Raw genomic sequence first — 16,193 nt, 5'->3', positions numbered from 1 at the left:
ATTATGGATAATCCTGAACTTTATAATTCACACATGTGTTATTCATCTTTGTTTAAAACAGTATCTGTAACTCACTGATATGTGATCATGGTTGGCTGATTTAAATCATATCAATAATAAAGTTTGTAGTAAATAAGATATTGACGACTATTCTGAGTAGTCATATCCTAGAGGATAGTCCTGAATAAATGTTTGACCATATACTGAAACTGAAATTAACACGCACTCCTCAAAACGTAGGCTTCCCAAATGGGGGGTTTCAACAAACCTGGCAGCTCTGGGTGTCTAAAGTTCCCGTATGACCACTGTTAGTGATGCATTCAGGTAACCCACGTAAAGTGTCAATCTCATGCTTAACTTATGTGTAACTGCAAGATCACACCAAAACCCTACTAAAGCAGCATTAATCAAAAAAAGATACTTTGGGATTTTTACCATTAAAGTTTGTACCTTGTTTTCAGTGGTCTTGACTCAGAACGTGAGATATACATCTACCCTCAAAGAGGAAGTATTAATACATTCAGTGGTATTTGGTATGTCTAGACTTTTAAAGCTCTAAAACTTAAAGATTTTTTCACAATGGAGACAAAGAGAAGTCAATTAAACCTCCTCTTCATAGGCATCATACTAAAATACTATTTCCTATAACTTATTCTATATAGCTTATTTTAGATCATTCTGCAGGTGTCTCTGACTCCAGAGCTGCAGGATACAGATTTGACCGCTCAACTATTATTATTATTGTTATTATTAGTAATCATCATTATTATTATTATTATTATTATTATTATTATTATTATTATTATATTATTATTATTATTATCAGTAGTAGTAGTAGTATAAGTAGTAGTAGTAGTAGTAGTCATAGTAGTAGTAGCAGGGGCGCCCCCAGAAAGTTTGTGCTAAAACAACCCTAGATGAGCAAATAAGCATTTTACAACAGCCCAAAATGAGCTAGATAACCACTCCACACACATATATATGTACATACATATACAAAGTGATTTATGGACTTTGTTGTGTAAAAATGGACAATAGACCTTGCTGCCTGGACATGGATGCATACAAATAAACACAGTGGAGGTGTAGTAAAAATAAACACAAGGACACAAACATGTAAAACACATTTACTATCACTCGATCAATTGGCATTTTACGCGTTTAGGAAATCTGTTTGTATCAATCCACTATTCCCGTACCGTGAACGCACCATCAGCCCTGGAGAAACGCCCGCTGTGATTGGCTGTGAGCGGCGTGTCGCTTCCTTACGCGCCGCTCTCCGGTCCCGGAAGGAGGAAGAGGGTTCCACAGAGGGAAGAGAAGAAAGTGTGTTGACAGCGGAAACAAGATCTGAGTCACGGAGGCAGATTGAACTCTTCTCTCTCCTCATCTGTCCCGGGTCGGGTGTTGGTGTCTGGACTCAGCAGGAGCCCTCAAGGTGCCTCTCAGTCACGTGTGTGTGTGTGAGTGTGTGAGTGTGAGCTGGTTCCTGCTGTCTCTCCTGTTAACTCTGGGACTGTGAACTCTTTCAGGGATGGAACATGGCCACAACTGAAATACAGCTTATGTTAAGCGTCGGGTTGATCGGTAAGTGTCAGTTCAGCAGTGTTTTCAAAAGAGGAGCTGGTGGGTCAGTCTCTGTGCATGAAGGGGGATCACATGATGCCAGTGAGATTTCAGCGTCCCATCAGCAGAGCTCCACGCCCCTCACCAGTTCACTGCCCCTGCATGTTCATTGCTTTTCATTAAGATAGAAACCACATTTAAATGATCTGTACTGGTCCCAGTGTTTAATACATGACCTACTGTGTGGAAGTCTGGGAAATACATAATAAACAAACACATCACATGTTCATGTTTCAGAAGAAGGCTAGAATAATGAATCCATCTGGTTATCGTGCACTGACTAGCATCCATTTTATTAAGTAATATACGCTGACACTGCGCTGTATTACTATTGATGCATTTAAATACTGCACAGATAATGTATGAAGCATATCATAAGACACACAGTTTTCAGAATGGGTTTGACTCTACTTGGAATAAGCACATTTAGAAAAAACTGTGGTAATGACACACAGAACAATACATTTTGGGAATAAAGATGCTGAAGAACCAAAATAATGTCGCTCACTTTGCAAGTTCAAATAGAAAAAAAATGTAAGGTGATAAATACATAGATGAGATTTAATTACTTTTATCATATTGGCTCTTTTTTAGTTTTGTCTGTTTCTTGTTTTAGCTCCCACACGCTGTAGGTCCTAGAAAGGCCTGTTCTGTTCTCTGTCCATCTTCTAACACAACATTATACTATTCTATACTGTGCACAGAGAAAGATGTGAATGGAGACACACTGTGGGTGTGGTGCTTCCCCTCCGTGGACTCAGGCGTGAGGCAAGTCCTGCTCAGTAAGTGCTGTCTGACGCAGCATGGCCGGGACATCCACACCTTTGTGTTTGGTCAGTTCACTCGTATGTGGTACTACATCACCACAGTGGAGGTGCAGGAGCCCACAGCGCTAAAAAAGGTAGAGCATCATTACCCACACATGAATCCTCCAGTATTACCCATTTACTCTCAACTAGGGACAATGAATCTGCAGCTGAAATCACTATTCTGCACTATTGTTTTTATTCATTATTTTTTGTTTTTTTATTACTTTATATTTGGGCAGCCATTTGTATTATAAGACATATGGTGGGACAAGAGCAGTGTGCTCAAGATCTTTAACAAAATGTATCTATATGTTTTTTGTAATCAACCATAAAATACATAAATATTATATAAAAAGAATACAAGACTTTCATAAGTATGATATATATATAAACTGAGAACGTTGTACATTGTGGGAGAGTTTTTATTTTATACTATGAAATGCAAGATGATAAAAAATTATCTGAATTTCTCAGAGAGGTGAAGTTTTCAGATTTTTAGTTTAATCCAACAGCCGTATTCACAAATATATTACATTTACAATGATGTTGAGTTGAGAGAAGCAGCAAACCCTCACATTGAAGAAACTGGAACAAGCAGTTGTTGGTCTCTGTCTTTAGTAAATGACTTAATTAGTTAAGTAGATAACACATTCATTCTCCGTTGACTCTATTCTTTGCCTCCAGGTTACTCATTTTTCAATAGTTGTTACAGCAAAAGACTTCAACCCGGAGAAGTACGCTGCTCTCAGTAGAATCCTCTGCAGGTAATTGTGTGTGAAGTTCTCAGGGTATTTCATGGGTAATACTAACATGATCATCTGTACAGTGTTTACCCAGTAGAATGGTATGTTTATATATGTTATCCAGGATGTACATCAAATATGGCAGCCCAGTGAAGATGATGGAGGCGTACCTCACTGTTCTTACTAAAGGAATCTGTCAGAGTGATGAAAATGGCTCGTTTGTCATTAAGGACTACGACGTGCGGAAGGCGTACCTGGCTGGTTCAGTCAAAGGTCAGGAATCAGGGCTTTTGGACACTATTGTCTGATTTCACTTCACTTGTTGCAGTGCATTTATGGTTCTATCCAAGATTATGATTTATTGATTCATAGAAAAATATTCAGCTATTTTGGAAATTGAAACCGAACATTCACTGGTTCCAGCTTCTCCGATACAAAGAATTAGATGTTTATCCAAGTTGTTGTGATTAATTTTCTGGTGATCAAATAATTGACAAATGAAATGGTTTCAGCTCTAAATGTCGGTGCTAAATATTGAATAGAAAATGGAGTTCAGTCAACAGCCTGTAGTGGATTTGACATTTTATTTTGTGAAATGAAGTAGAAAATGAAACCAGGAAGTCTCTCTGTCCTTGCTGCCTGTGATGTTGGTGATTTGATCATCCAGCAGAAAAACTCACATTTAAAGTGATTCATACAAATGTATTAGAAACACAACCCAGATTCCCTCAGAGATTCATCCAGTTTTCCTGTCTCCACTCCTCCTCAGATGTGGTGTCTCAGTTTGGTTTGGAGACTATCATCCTGTACACCGCTCTCATGCTGAAGAAGAGGATCGTCGTCCATCACCCTCGTATTGAAGCGTTGTTGGAGTTTACAAGGTAAATCAGAGACTTAAATAAAAGATTTCTGGGTCAAAAGTGTAAATATAATGAATCTTGTTTATGGAGATCACTGTCCTAACTCTTCATCTTTTTCCCTCCAGAGTTCTGCCGGCTCTGACGTGGCACAGGAAGGACTGGTCCATCCTGCACCCCTACGTGCACCTGACCGATCCTGAGCTAGAGGATTTAAAGAAATGTCCCGGTGAGGCTGCTCCAGGTTTATTGATTCTCATTATGCCACCATATGCACTGCGATCGCTGTGACCTCATGTTGGAGAAATGCGTTGTTTATGTGTGTTTTCTTCTCAGGTTATGTTGCAGGATTTGTGGATCCGGAAGTGAGCAACAGATCGGACTTGTTTGATGTGTACGTGAACCTCCCTGACAGCGTCATCACAGTTTCCCAGGATGCCAAAGGTACAGGAAGTTTAAAGTGATACGTGTCTGAGAGAGATTCCTGAGAGAGTTACAGAGTAACAGCAGCAGTGTCCCTCCACAGACGCCATGACTATGGGGAAGTTACACAAGGAGGTTGGTCTCCTCATCGTCCAATCAGCGGAGGACAGTGAGAGGTCAGACAGTCAGGTGATCAAGGTGAGAACACACACAACACTAACATGTCTGGCTTTACACTGTGAGAAATGTTGTCTTGAATCCCACTCTACTTACCAGGACATCTCTGTGAAGACCAAAGAGATCCTCGCAAACCTGGTCGCCCTGGCAGACGAGTGTGAAGACTCTAAAATCACTCTGGAGGGTTTGAAGCAGCATCACTTCCCCCCTGCAACAGAGAACTTCCTCTTTCATTTGGCAGCGGCTGAGCAACTCTTAAGGATATAAACCTGTTTTCAGACGCTGCAGAATCACGTTACTGTCGTCAGCTTTGACTCTGGCTCAAATCTTTTGTACATGTTGGGATAAATACTGTTTTCTAAAAGGCTTGTACAGATTTCTGCTGTTATCATGAGAGTTTGCACCAGACGTTTATCACAGGAACCTGCGTGTGAGGTAGGAAAGTGTCGCTAGCATCGAATTTGAACTCGCACTGTTGCTAATATGAGACACGAGTCACGACTCAACATTCTTTTAACAATATTTTATTTTCTTCCTGCCAACAAATCCCATGAAAAGACCAAATCCAAAATCAAGATTCAAAGTCTGTTTATATATTATTGATTATATCTTATCCATGACAAACTATTAGAAAGAATGAACGAGCCACACTGTTATACTGGGTGTATGTGTGTGTGTGTGTGTGTGTGTGTGTACACACACACACACACACACACACACACGTATATCACTATACACAGTCCTGCCGCTAAAATACTCACTGAAACACCAAATGCATTTCCATCCGCTGGTGAAAATAGTCCCCAAGTAATCTACAGTTTACTGTCGTGTGAGCAGTGTTTGATAAACACCACAGCGTCCAGATCTTCTAAGAAGGTTAACTATAAAAAAGCGATGTATTTGTGGATTGTTTTTAAAGGAATCGGTGACATTTCAGAGTGTTGAAGTCGTTACGTATGTAAAGTTGATTCTGGTCTTTTCATGGTATTTGTTGATTAAGAGATAAATATAACGACAGTCTTATCATTTTAACATTAGTAGCCATGGACAATAAGGAGCCACAGTATTTGTCTCAAATGTCATAATGACACAAATAAGTGTCTGGTAGTTTTTCAGCCAGTACATCTGATAGAGCTTTCCAGATGTTTGCTACCACAGTGCCCATCTGGACTCAAACATCGCACTTCATGTTGACTATAGTGCCACAACTGAAAGAGAAGCAGATTGTGTTATGAGGCTTTTTCAAAGTGTTTTATAAAATAGAAAGAAAAAGATGTGTTCCTCATCACTGCAGCTGATCTAATAATGATGCTTCCATTCCTCAGTGATTTATATCACACTGTTTGTTCACATTCCTTTTTATTTTTAAATGTACAATTACAGATGTTGTCTAACCCTTGAGATCATTTTCTTCCACATTGCTGAAAGGATGGTTTTTGTGCCTCAGTATTTCAGATAGGACACAGAGTGCAATACATAGAAAAGCTTATGTACGTTTGAAAACAAAATGTATTTTCATGAACTGTAACATTTCCTATCGATTAAAAACATTGAATATTCTAACTAAATAAATTTACTATCAGAATAGATCGTCTGTGGTTTTTTTTAACAGAATATTCCACATGAATCTAAGGAAAAGCTGTACTTCATTGTCCCGTCTGTTGCATGGATGAAATATTCAGCTGCACAAGACATTTATTTTAACGCTGTCAAGCTAATTGTGGTTAATTTAGTATCTGTTGTGTGTAACTGCAGCTCAGAGTCCTCTGTGATAGAATAAGTGTCCGTCGGCGGCTGCAGCCTGTAGTTCCTCCTCCAGCGTTTCCTTCTTTATCTGTAAAACAAGGTCAGTGTCGGCCGAGTTCATCCCAAAGAAAACATCACAGCCGAATGAGGGTCCATTATCGTACAAAGAATTGGGCAAACTGATTATGGCACTTAATTAAAATGATGTTTCTCTAATCTATATTAGGTAGTTTTCTCTTCTTTTCTTACCGTTCCCAGCTGTGGAAAGAGACTGAACGACACTGGGATCATCAGGCCCAGAATCAATGCGATGCTGATGTGACGGAGAGGAGCGACGAGCAGAGAGTTCCTCTGGAAAAGTCTCGTTCTGGAAAGAGAAACGGCTCTGGTGAAGTTTTACTAACATGTGTGACTTGCTCCAGGTAAACAGAGCGACACCTGACAGTCACTCACCTGTTCAGAAGGAAAATGAGCAGGTTAGGAACAGCAGCGGTCGTACCAAACAGAGCTGCTCTTGACAACGCAGTTTCCCTCACAGCCTGAGCAAAAAGAAAAGATTAACACTGGAAGTTTGAAATGAGGCTTATTTTTGTCCATATGCACCATTTTTCAAACCTTTTGTCCTGCTGCTTTAGAGATGCCCACAGGACTTCCATGAGAATCAAACACTTGGATCCCTGTTTCCGTCTCCTCAATTCTGATGGTGGAGACACTGAAGAAGGCCAGAGCAGCTGGAGAGACACACACATGTTCGTGTAAAAAATCCAACTACTGCACCCATGCTGGCTGAGTTATTATTTAATCATAAAGAACTAGAATTAAAGCCCTGTGGCTGTTTGCCTCCACCAACCAGTTCAGTTTCAATCATAATATGTTGAATTTAATATAAGCTCTTGAGTGTAGTTCTTGTGAAATGTGAAGCACCACTCACACAATAATTGCCAGTTATAAATATGCTGTCTTCAGTTAAAGACTATGAGGTCACAGTGACCTTGACCTTTGACCAACAAATTCTTATCAGTTAATCATTAAATCTGAAATGATTCCCTGGAGGCTTTCCTGAGAAATCGTGTTCACAAGGCAAAAATGTGCTTTGTAAGGTTACAGCGACCATGGCCTTTATCCTTTGATCACCAAAATATAAAGTACAACTGGACATTTGTATCATATTTGGAGAAATTCCCTCAAGGCATTCTTGAGATATCGTGCTCACGAGAATGAGACGGACGGACAGATGGCCAACCCAAAAACACAGCATCAGACTCACCGGCGGCCGAAGGCATAAAAAGGAAAATAGGCACATTATGTATCTTTTTTTTGTCTAGATGCGTCCATAATGTATGGCTCTATATATCTACTATCGGAGAAGTCAAACAGCGTTCAGATTACTGATACTATACTCACCTCCACAGTGGAGGTTAAGTTTGCATTGATATGTTTGTTTATCAGCTAACAGGATGACACAGAAAGTACTTGACAGATTACCACGACACTTGGTGGAAGGACACGTTACATTTGGCTGCAGATTTTTCACTTTCTTTAATGTGAGATCTTTCAACATTTTTGTAGATTTCGAAAGAAATAGTGCAGAGATCTTGGTGAAAACAACTCTGACACATTTAAGGAACTGATATCTGTGATTGTGTGAATCAAAAGGGACAGTTGGGCGTTGGCAGAGTTTCATAAGGAAGACGTTACCTGAGAGTGGGATTGGTAATATGGACCTGAAGAACGTCTGGATGGGTGCACTTCTCACACCGAGACGGTTGATGAAAATTTGAGGAAGAGCCTGAAACAGAAGATGGATTCAGAACTTTTGATTCTGAGCTGTACAGTTTACTTGGATCGTCACAGTCAACAGTGAACGTCAGGTCGTACACACCCCTGCACACGTCGCGTACGACACAGTTCCAGCGATCAACAGAAGCTGCTTCAGAGACGCCGTCTTACTCTGCTGGTGACACAGGAGGGAGACTGGAGATTAATGAAGGACTCAAACAAAGAACGGGATATATGTGAGGATCTGTTGTATTTTAACTACTCACTGATTCATTACCTGCTCTGATGAAGAATTCCTGTTTGCATAGTTGAACCCAGCATTGTAACTCTGCAGCAGCAACTGAAAGAATCCATTTTACTCATTAATCTTACAGCCACATGTAATATATTTGTATTAATATGGTGCTTGTGCTTCCTCACCTGCCAAATCAGAGCTGGTTTAACACTGCTGTGAGGTAAGAAACTGGCAACCACCTGAAAGAAAACATAAAGTTTGTTTAACAGCCAATAAAATAACAAGAGCAAAGTGTCAAAGGAGGAAATAGTTGTAGAATTATAGAATATTAATGAGACGCCACACGTACCAAAGGTGCTGCTACTGGCATCAAGGCTAGAAGGAAAATGAGAGAAGTGAGGGAATCAACATGTGTTTTCAGAAGAAGTCATACACAGGATGTGCAAGTTTCAAACATGTAATGTGCGGTGTTTAAAGACTTGTTTTAATGCTACTGGAAATTTAACAAAAACAAACAAAGATGAAAAAACCTATTGAATTCCAAACCTCCTTTATATTACTTTATTTGAGATTTGAATTCTGGCTGGAGATCGACTAGTCAAAGTCTGGACTCTGCTGTACCTGGTGGACGGAAAACCAGAGGAAGAACGGCTCCAGAGTCGGCGTGGACGGACGACTGGGAACAAAGAGAAAACATTTTGACTTTCAAACTCTAATCACAACATCTGGACACCAACGCTCTGACGAGACTAAACATCTGGACACATTTAAAGACACAAACACACTGGACACATGAACTTCAGTTGTGTTAGCACAAGTATTTGAAGTGTGTGAGGCTCAAATGTCCAAAAACATGACGTTCATTTAAAGCAGCAGCAGTCATTACAGCCCTGGGTTCTGTTAAAGCTTTGGTAAATACTGTAATGGTGATGTTATGAATTAAAGCTTTCAGCAGATAATGAAGAATTCTTCAGATTTTTTAAAAACAATTTTCTTATTGAATTTTCAGACACACAGAGCCGTTTGCAGGGGAAAACACGGGTAAGGGGAAATAATTCACATATTAAAGTAATCCCATAAAGCCAGTCCCTCCAACCCACCACAGACAGGGGCCATTACAAAAGTATAAAAGAGAAAGAAAAGCTACTACTAATAATAATGATGAGAATTAAAGTAAATAAAATAAAAGAAAGGGAAACTATATTAATTCTTCTAATTTCTTCCAATAAGAACTGATCCATTGTGAACACTTACCAGAGCGAGGGTCTGTGCAGCTGCAACCTACAGAACAAAGAGGTTTACACCAATCAGAGAGAGGCGGGTCATGAAGCTGAACGACAAACCACTGACAGGTAAATCACCCTCTGACCTTCTCACTGTCTTCTCCTCCTCCAATGAGGGAGCGCGCCCCCTGGATCTGAGCCTGAGGAGAGGAGCAGCATCATGTTAAACATCAGACCTGTTCTCCAGCAGGATCCCTGCACTGTGGGTCACTTACATCAGAGCAGAGCAGCAGCGACGGGTCGAGCAGATCGAACCAGATCCGCACTCGGCTGAGGAAAGACTGAAGGAGACAAGCTGCAGGTCAATAGAAACAAGAGGAACCAGCCCACTTCCATTCAGAGTAGCTGTGCTGCTGCTGCTGCGTGTTCACACACTGACCTGACCCTGGCTCTTCCAGTACAGCAGATTGGGATCCATCACAACAGATACTGCATGGGCTTCTCAAACATTAAATATAAATAAATAATATAAAACTACACTGATGCACTGGTTTCTCATGCCTCTGAGGTCAAGCTCTACTTCCGCGTCTAACCACGTGGCCACCTGTAGGCGGAGTCGTGCTGCATTCAGGAGCATCAGACATATCGGAGGTTACAAGACTAAACCACCACATCTAAATAGTCTTCTCTGTTATATGCATGACGACATTTATATTGCTGTTGTTTCTATGTGTATGTTCTCTGTGTGTGTTTTTATGCTCGATAGATAAAATAGTTTAAAAAACAATTCATATTTAACCAAAATTAAATAAAATCAAGTTTATTTACAAAGCACATTTAAAAACAACCAGAGTTGACCAAAGTGCTGCACAATAAAAAAAAAATATATATTTTCTTATTTGATTTTATCTGAAATATCACAGTAAACACGTGAAGGCAGCACGGAGGCTTATCGATTTGAGGAGTTACGTCGAACACGTACGTAAATGACGCAACAACCTGCTCAATCCGCCGCCGTCCTCTGTCATAATCCAAAATGGCAGCCACCATCAGAAGCCTGTTCCAGACCTCTGTGAGTGAAACTGCGCACAACACAGCGCGTACCTGTGGTTTGGTTCTTTATCGATCAGTAATGAACGGGTATCGATCCCAGGTAGTGGTGATTGATTGGTCAGGGATCCGAGACAGGACGGACACTGTGGTACCAACCTCTGGTCCACGGCCGCGGGCACAGACACATGCGGAGAACAATATTGTTTAAAGCTAAGAATGAGTTTGTTGTTGAGTTACTGATGCAATATCCATTTAAATGTTGTGTAACTGTTAATGTGTTGATCTTTGTTCCATTCGGTGCATTTACACAATTTATTCAATTCTTGCTGTTGTATGAAAACTTCATCAGAAGCAGAGTCAGTTCACAAGGACACTAAACTCTGTGTTTTATCTTCTTTCTAACGTCAACTTCATAAAATACTTTTACTGTCATTCAAAACCTAAACATCAGACACATTCACAATTTAAACAAAATGTCATTGCTTCTGGTTCACAATGTAGAGATAAATCTTAAAAATGTATATAAATAGTTAAAAATAGAACAACTTCAAAAGCAGTGTAAACACACTGTAAAACAAAGAATATTGCACGTGAAAACAAATACAATAAATGTGCTGCATATTGTCTTTATGTCTGTGTAGTGGGAGGATGTTAAAGGCTTTTGTGTGACACATAGTTTAATTTTTGAATTGGAACATAATCCTGTAACTGTCAGAGTTACAAGTCTTATCACTCTTGTCTTTTAGGTTATATGTCAATATGTGACAAAAAATATTTCAAATTGAGTTTTCTCTATAAAAATAGTCGTTATGCAAATTTGGGTTTGAACATCCATCATGGCTCAGATAATAAGGGTGAGGGTTGTTTGTCCTGGAGAAGTTTTCAGTTTTATAACTGTGGACATCCTGTCTATTGCCGCTTTCAGACATGACCTGTGGGTAAAGTCCGAAGGATTGAATACGGAGTTTACCCACAGTTTGCTTTTCACACATGCACAACACAGCAGGAGTTTCTCTGCACGTTCACAACAGCAACACATCCTCCACATTATTCAGGCGAGAGGTGGAGCAGCCGGGTGCAGCAGGCAGAGGCAGGAAGTGACGTATTAACTCTGCTGCGGAGGTCACATGATCTTCTTCACAACACACAGGCACCGGTGTCGGCTCTTATCACCACAAACTCTCTTGACATGTTCTACAGCCTCTTCTATGTGTGTGACGCCGCTTTTTCATCTAGAGATATTTGTTTCCTTTTAGTTTTTTATTAATTTTTGCATCTATCGCGTGTTAAAACAATTGTCATCACCCCCCAACTCGCTCGCAGTGAATCCAGCGGGGATCCCCTGCTGTGTTCACACTTCAAATTCTCTTGAATTTCTACAGACTTTATACTAGAAGGCCAGACGTAAAAAGTCCCCTGAAACTGTGGAGCCTCTCACTCAGACATTTGCGTTCACACATGCACGTCTTCCTGAGAAAATACAGAATATCTGCAGAGTTCAGTGCATGTCTGAAAGCAGCTTCAGTGTGTTCTGCAGCTCATAACACAACCTCTCATTGTAAAGATGTCTTTATGATGTTCACTATCATGACCTCTGTTCACTACACTCTGAAGTGGTGGCAGCAAAAAAAAAACATAGTCAGAACATCTTTTAGCTTAATGGATGAATTCAAGTGGTTCGAACACGAGGGAATAAACACCCTTGAACTCATAGTGTTTTTATTACACACACACGACTGAACTGAACGTTAAAAATGCCAAGTTGCTAATTAAAATAACTTGGCATTTTTTCAACACATGTGGCTGATCAATGAACTGCTTTGTTTTGTCAGGCGAGGTTTGCAGCTGGACGTCTGAACGTCGCAGCAGCAGCTCAACATGGCGTCTCTGGAGCTGCACGAGCCCTCGCTGCTCCTTCACTGCAGAGAGCCTGTCTCTCCACCAGTACGTACAAATCCCAAATTATAGAACTTTAGGGTCAAGCTTTGCTCTCAGATCCAATCAGATATCACAATATTAATCCTGTTTATCCTCATTAATATACATGAATATTATGGGTGTAACGATTGTGAAAGTAAATTGCAATACTAATGTCTGCAATCTTGCACAGACGCAGGACAACAGAAGCATAATAACCTGAGAGAATTCTTGCAGTTTGTTCTCTGAACTGTGGGAATGGCCTCAGTTGACTCATGCAAACAGTGTGTGAATAAATGTGCTGGACACGTCTCTATCAGGCTCTTACAGATGGGCTCCTGCTGTCACTCAGCCGGCTCCTGCTTTTAAGGCCACAGCTGTTCTCAACGGGGAGTTTAAGGAAATGAGCCTCGATGATTTCAAGGGCAAATACCTGGTTCTCTTCTTCTATCCACTGGATTTGTGAGTAGTGACTCTCAGAAGTTATTAACATGGCCCCTCTGCTTGGCGCTCATTTGAATGCACATCAATGCGAGTACATGTTAAGTAGCTCTACTGAGGATGAAGGGTGAATGAAAGTACTTCAGTCCTCTGCAGGTGAACTGTGGTTATTTTGTGACCATTTCACTCACGGAGCCTTTTCCTCGTCCGTGTGTCTCTCGTGTGTTTGCAGCACCTTCGTTTGTCCAACGGAGATCATTTCCTTCAGCGACAAGGCCAACGAGTTCCACGACGTCAACTGTGAGGTGGTGGGCGTGTCCGTGGACTCCCACTTCACCCACTTAGCGTGGATCAACACTCCACGCAAGGTAGACTTTTAATCATTACTCAGCAGGTACTACATGTGTGTTGTGTTGACAGTGGTTTGTAACGCTCAAATAAATCCACCATTGTTTTGTCAGACTGGAGGTTTGGGCAAAATCCACATCCCTCTGCTGTCAGACCTCAACAAGCAGGTGTCTAGAGACTATGGAGTCCTGCTGGAGGGTCCGGGCATTGCACTCAGGTATGTCCATCATGTCCTCTGTTCAGCATATCAGTCTGCAGCCCCCTTTTTAAAGTAGCCTGGAATTTAAAATAACTTAGAATTTAATTCACAGGTAAAGTTGTGTGTGATATGAAGCTATTAGAAGTTGCTGGTGAGATGCAGAAAATAAACCAGAGAGAAGTATGTTTGCAAATGTGATAAATCCATAGACTGTTTATGAAAATGAACGTAGACTCCAGGTCTGATAAGTGGAGCCAGTGGGGAAGTGCCTTCAACCTGTATTCTCTGAAATGACCAGTAGAGGGGGACTCCTCTGGTGGCAAGAAAAGGCAGTTTCCATTGAAGTCTATGACAAAATGATCCTCCATCGCACTTGAGTTGTAACGTCAGTAAACAGTTTTATACAGAGTTTATGGTCTTAACCTCTAGTTTTAAGTCTTCTGCAATACAACGCGAAAAATGATGGTCCCATTTGGAGTCAAATAGACAATGAGATGGCTCAGCTGCGGATCTGCTGCGTGTGGCTGTTGTCTGTTGTTCACACAGGGTTAGGGTTAGCGTGTCTGCTGCGTGAGGTTTCTGGTATAGCTTCTGTTTTTCCTCGAATAAAAGTACGGCCTCAACTAAATGCCACGACACTATGGTATGAAGCTGTGCATCTTCCGGTTCCGGCTTGCTGAAACAAATGAATGGATCAGTCATCAGAAACGTGAGAGTTCTTTTACTTAGAAACAGCTATAGGAAGTGTTGCAAATAATCATATTTTATAAATACTGTACGCGGAGAAAATAGGCGAGACCATGACTCTTTAGAAGAGCAGCGGGACTCACACGCCTCAGATGCTCTGCTCAAGCAGGCAGTGTGGCTGCTCTGACCTGATAACATGGGCGCCGAAATGAAAAGGAAGACAGTGGCCAGTGCTCAACGGGCGTCGGTCAGGCTCCTCCAGACATGGTTACTCCTGGTTGTAATGAACCAAGATGGCGCTGGACAAAATGTCAAACTTAAGGCTTCAAAATGGCAGCTCACAAACTAGTGGCAAACATCAGTTGGTTGGCTCTTGGATAAATACTATGAAGTATTCATCACAATAATTTTGTCGGTGGCTAACGACCCTTTTGTCTGATGTCACTTTTACTTGAGACCATGTTTGCTCCAGCACTGTTGGATTTTTTTTATAGGCCCATTGTCCTGACTCATTTTATGAACTTCTCAAACCAGTCTGTGCGTCCAATCCAGATGTGCTCGAGGTGAAAGAGAAACATTGCATATGGCTATTAACAGTGTTCGGTAAAGTTGGAAGGATTTGATCAATGCTTCAGTTGAAGTCAGAGAACATGATGCTTTAGATGAAGTTGTTTGTCCACAGAATACAGAATTCAGCCTCGACTTGCTGCTCTTTATTTCACTAACCACTTATGAGTTGTCCAGGGAGATTCTTGATAATTTTTGTCCTTTTGGTTGTCGTGGTGATTCAGGGGTTTGTTCATCATTGATCCACGCGGTGTGGTGAGGCACATGAGTGTCAACGACCTGCCGGTGGGCCGCTCTGTCCAAGAGACCCTTCGTCTGGTGAAGGCATTCCAGTTCGTGGAGACGCACGGTGAAGTGTGTCCGGCCAGCTGGACCCCCGACTCCCCAACAGTGAGTTCATTCAACCTCTGGACATTTACACATTTCAATGTATCCAACATCAAGATATAAATGTTCCTGTCTCCGACTAATGCCTCTCACTCTGTCCTTTTATAGTCAGGTTTTTACATTAATTATTCACTGGGAGAGTGAAGCCACATCCACACTAGAACATTTCAGATTTTAAATGTTTCCCTTAAGCTTCATCTACACCCTGCGTCCAGTTAAAGACTCTGGGGCTGTGCTTTTAGACTGGACGGGCAGAGACAGTGTCACAGTCCCCTGTGTTCGCTTCTTGGGTCTCATCAGTAAAGACTCGACTAACAGTGGTGAATGCAAAGCGTTGCTAAGTAACCATCAGTAATCCCTTGTCTTACTTTACACAATTGCTATTCCTCACTTGTATTTTTTGCCACTTAAACTGCAGAGTCGACAATCTGCTTCCTGTTAACACTTGCACACACATGACCATGTATGAGTGGTCATGTGATTTGAGTTTTCAAGTGTGTTAGGGTGGATGGACATTATTTGACACAGACCTAATAGACTTAATACACTAAAACACATAAGTGACTGTAGCCTGATTGAATACATTTAATACGAGAACCTATTCTGCTTTAAGTACCTCAGTCATGTGTGAGACATCCATAATGGAATAAGTTCATCCCATATCTTTGTCTTTCAGATCAAACCAACACCAGAGGGATCCAAGGAATACTTTGAAAAAGTCAACTGACAAAGTTTTAAACATTTTCAGCTACAACAGTTAAATGTTACAAATGTATAAATAAATGAATGACTTTGAAGCTGTATTTAGTCCTGTTCAGCTGAATGCACTAATAAATATATTCTTTATAGTTGACAGCTCTGTTTGGATTTGTGTGTAGTGGTTCTGAATAAGTGACCTGAAACCTCAGTTTTATTCATGGCTCTTATTTTCGTGACTGATGAAGATAATCACCTGAGCTTCCCCACGAGACGCTGC

At 40.9% G+C, this 16,193-nt stretch overlaps 3 protein-coding genes across 4 annotated transcripts; 2 read left to right on the top strand and 1 right to left on the bottom strand.

Annotated features, from left to right (window-relative positions):
- The first annotated feature begins 1,249 nt into the window (after positions 1–1,249).
- dennd10 (DENN domain containing 10) lies at positions 1,250–6,222 on the top strand. The gene is made up of 10 exons (XM_035171972.2): positions 1,250–1,438; positions 1,533–1,587; positions 2,331–2,527; positions 3,120–3,199; positions 3,303–3,451; positions 3,948–4,059; positions 4,164–4,264; positions 4,372–4,479; positions 4,562–4,656; positions 4,735–6,222. The coding sequence occupies exons 2-10, from the start codon at positions 1,542–1,544 to the stop codon at positions 4,900–4,902; spliced, it is 1,056 nt and encodes a 351-aa protein (XP_035027863.1). The 5' UTR covers positions 1,250–1,438; positions 1,533–1,541; the 3' UTR covers positions 4,903–6,222.
- Positions 5,976–10,267, bottom strand: sfxn4 (sideroflexin 4). Of its 2 annotated transcripts, none has more exons than XM_035171974.2 (14): positions 10,058–10,267; positions 9,894–9,959; positions 9,765–9,818; positions 9,650–9,676; positions 9,017–9,071; positions 8,745–8,770; positions 8,581–8,634; positions 8,438–8,500; positions 8,264–8,335; positions 8,080–8,170; positions 6,997–7,112; positions 6,835–6,920; positions 6,631–6,748; positions 5,976–6,469 (listed from the first exon to the last, which is right to left on the bottom strand). In XM_035171974.2, exons 1-14 carry the CDS (start codon positions 10,094–10,096, stop codon positions 6,392–6,394), a joined length of 945 nt encoding a protein of 314 aa, XP_035027865.2. In that variant the 5' UTR covers positions 10,097–10,267; the 3' UTR covers positions 5,976–6,391. The 2 variants fall into 2 exon arrangements, with proteins under 2 accessions (XP_035027865.2, XP_035027866.2); XM_035171975.2 differs by having other exon boundaries at positions 8,264–8,332; positions 10,058–10,266.
- A 312-nt stretch (positions 10,268–10,579) lies between these two features.
- prdx3 (peroxiredoxin 3) lies at positions 10,580–16,070 on the top strand. Its single transcript, XM_035171976.2, has 7 exons — positions 10,580–10,690; positions 12,504–12,615; positions 12,909–13,050; positions 13,262–13,397; positions 13,491–13,594; positions 15,055–15,220; positions 15,894–16,070. Exons 1-7 carry the CDS (start codon positions 10,655–10,657, stop codon positions 15,942–15,944), a joined length of 747 nt encoding a protein of 248 aa, XP_035027867.1. The 5' UTR covers positions 10,580–10,654; the 3' UTR covers positions 15,945–16,070.
- Positions 16,071–16,193: the final 123 nt, after the last annotated feature.

The sequence above is a fragment of the Hippoglossus stenolepis genome, chromosome 12 (genome assembly GCF_022539355.2).
Source record: "Hippoglossus stenolepis isolate QCI-W04-F060 chromosome 12, HSTE1.2, whole genome shotgun sequence".
In the NCBI taxonomy this organism is placed as follows: Eukaryota; Metazoa; Chordata; class Actinopteri; order Pleuronectiformes; family Pleuronectidae; genus Hippoglossus; species Hippoglossus stenolepis.
The sequence above is the reverse complement of the archived record's forward strand: the minus strand, read 5'-3'. Positions and strand labels throughout refer to the sequence as shown.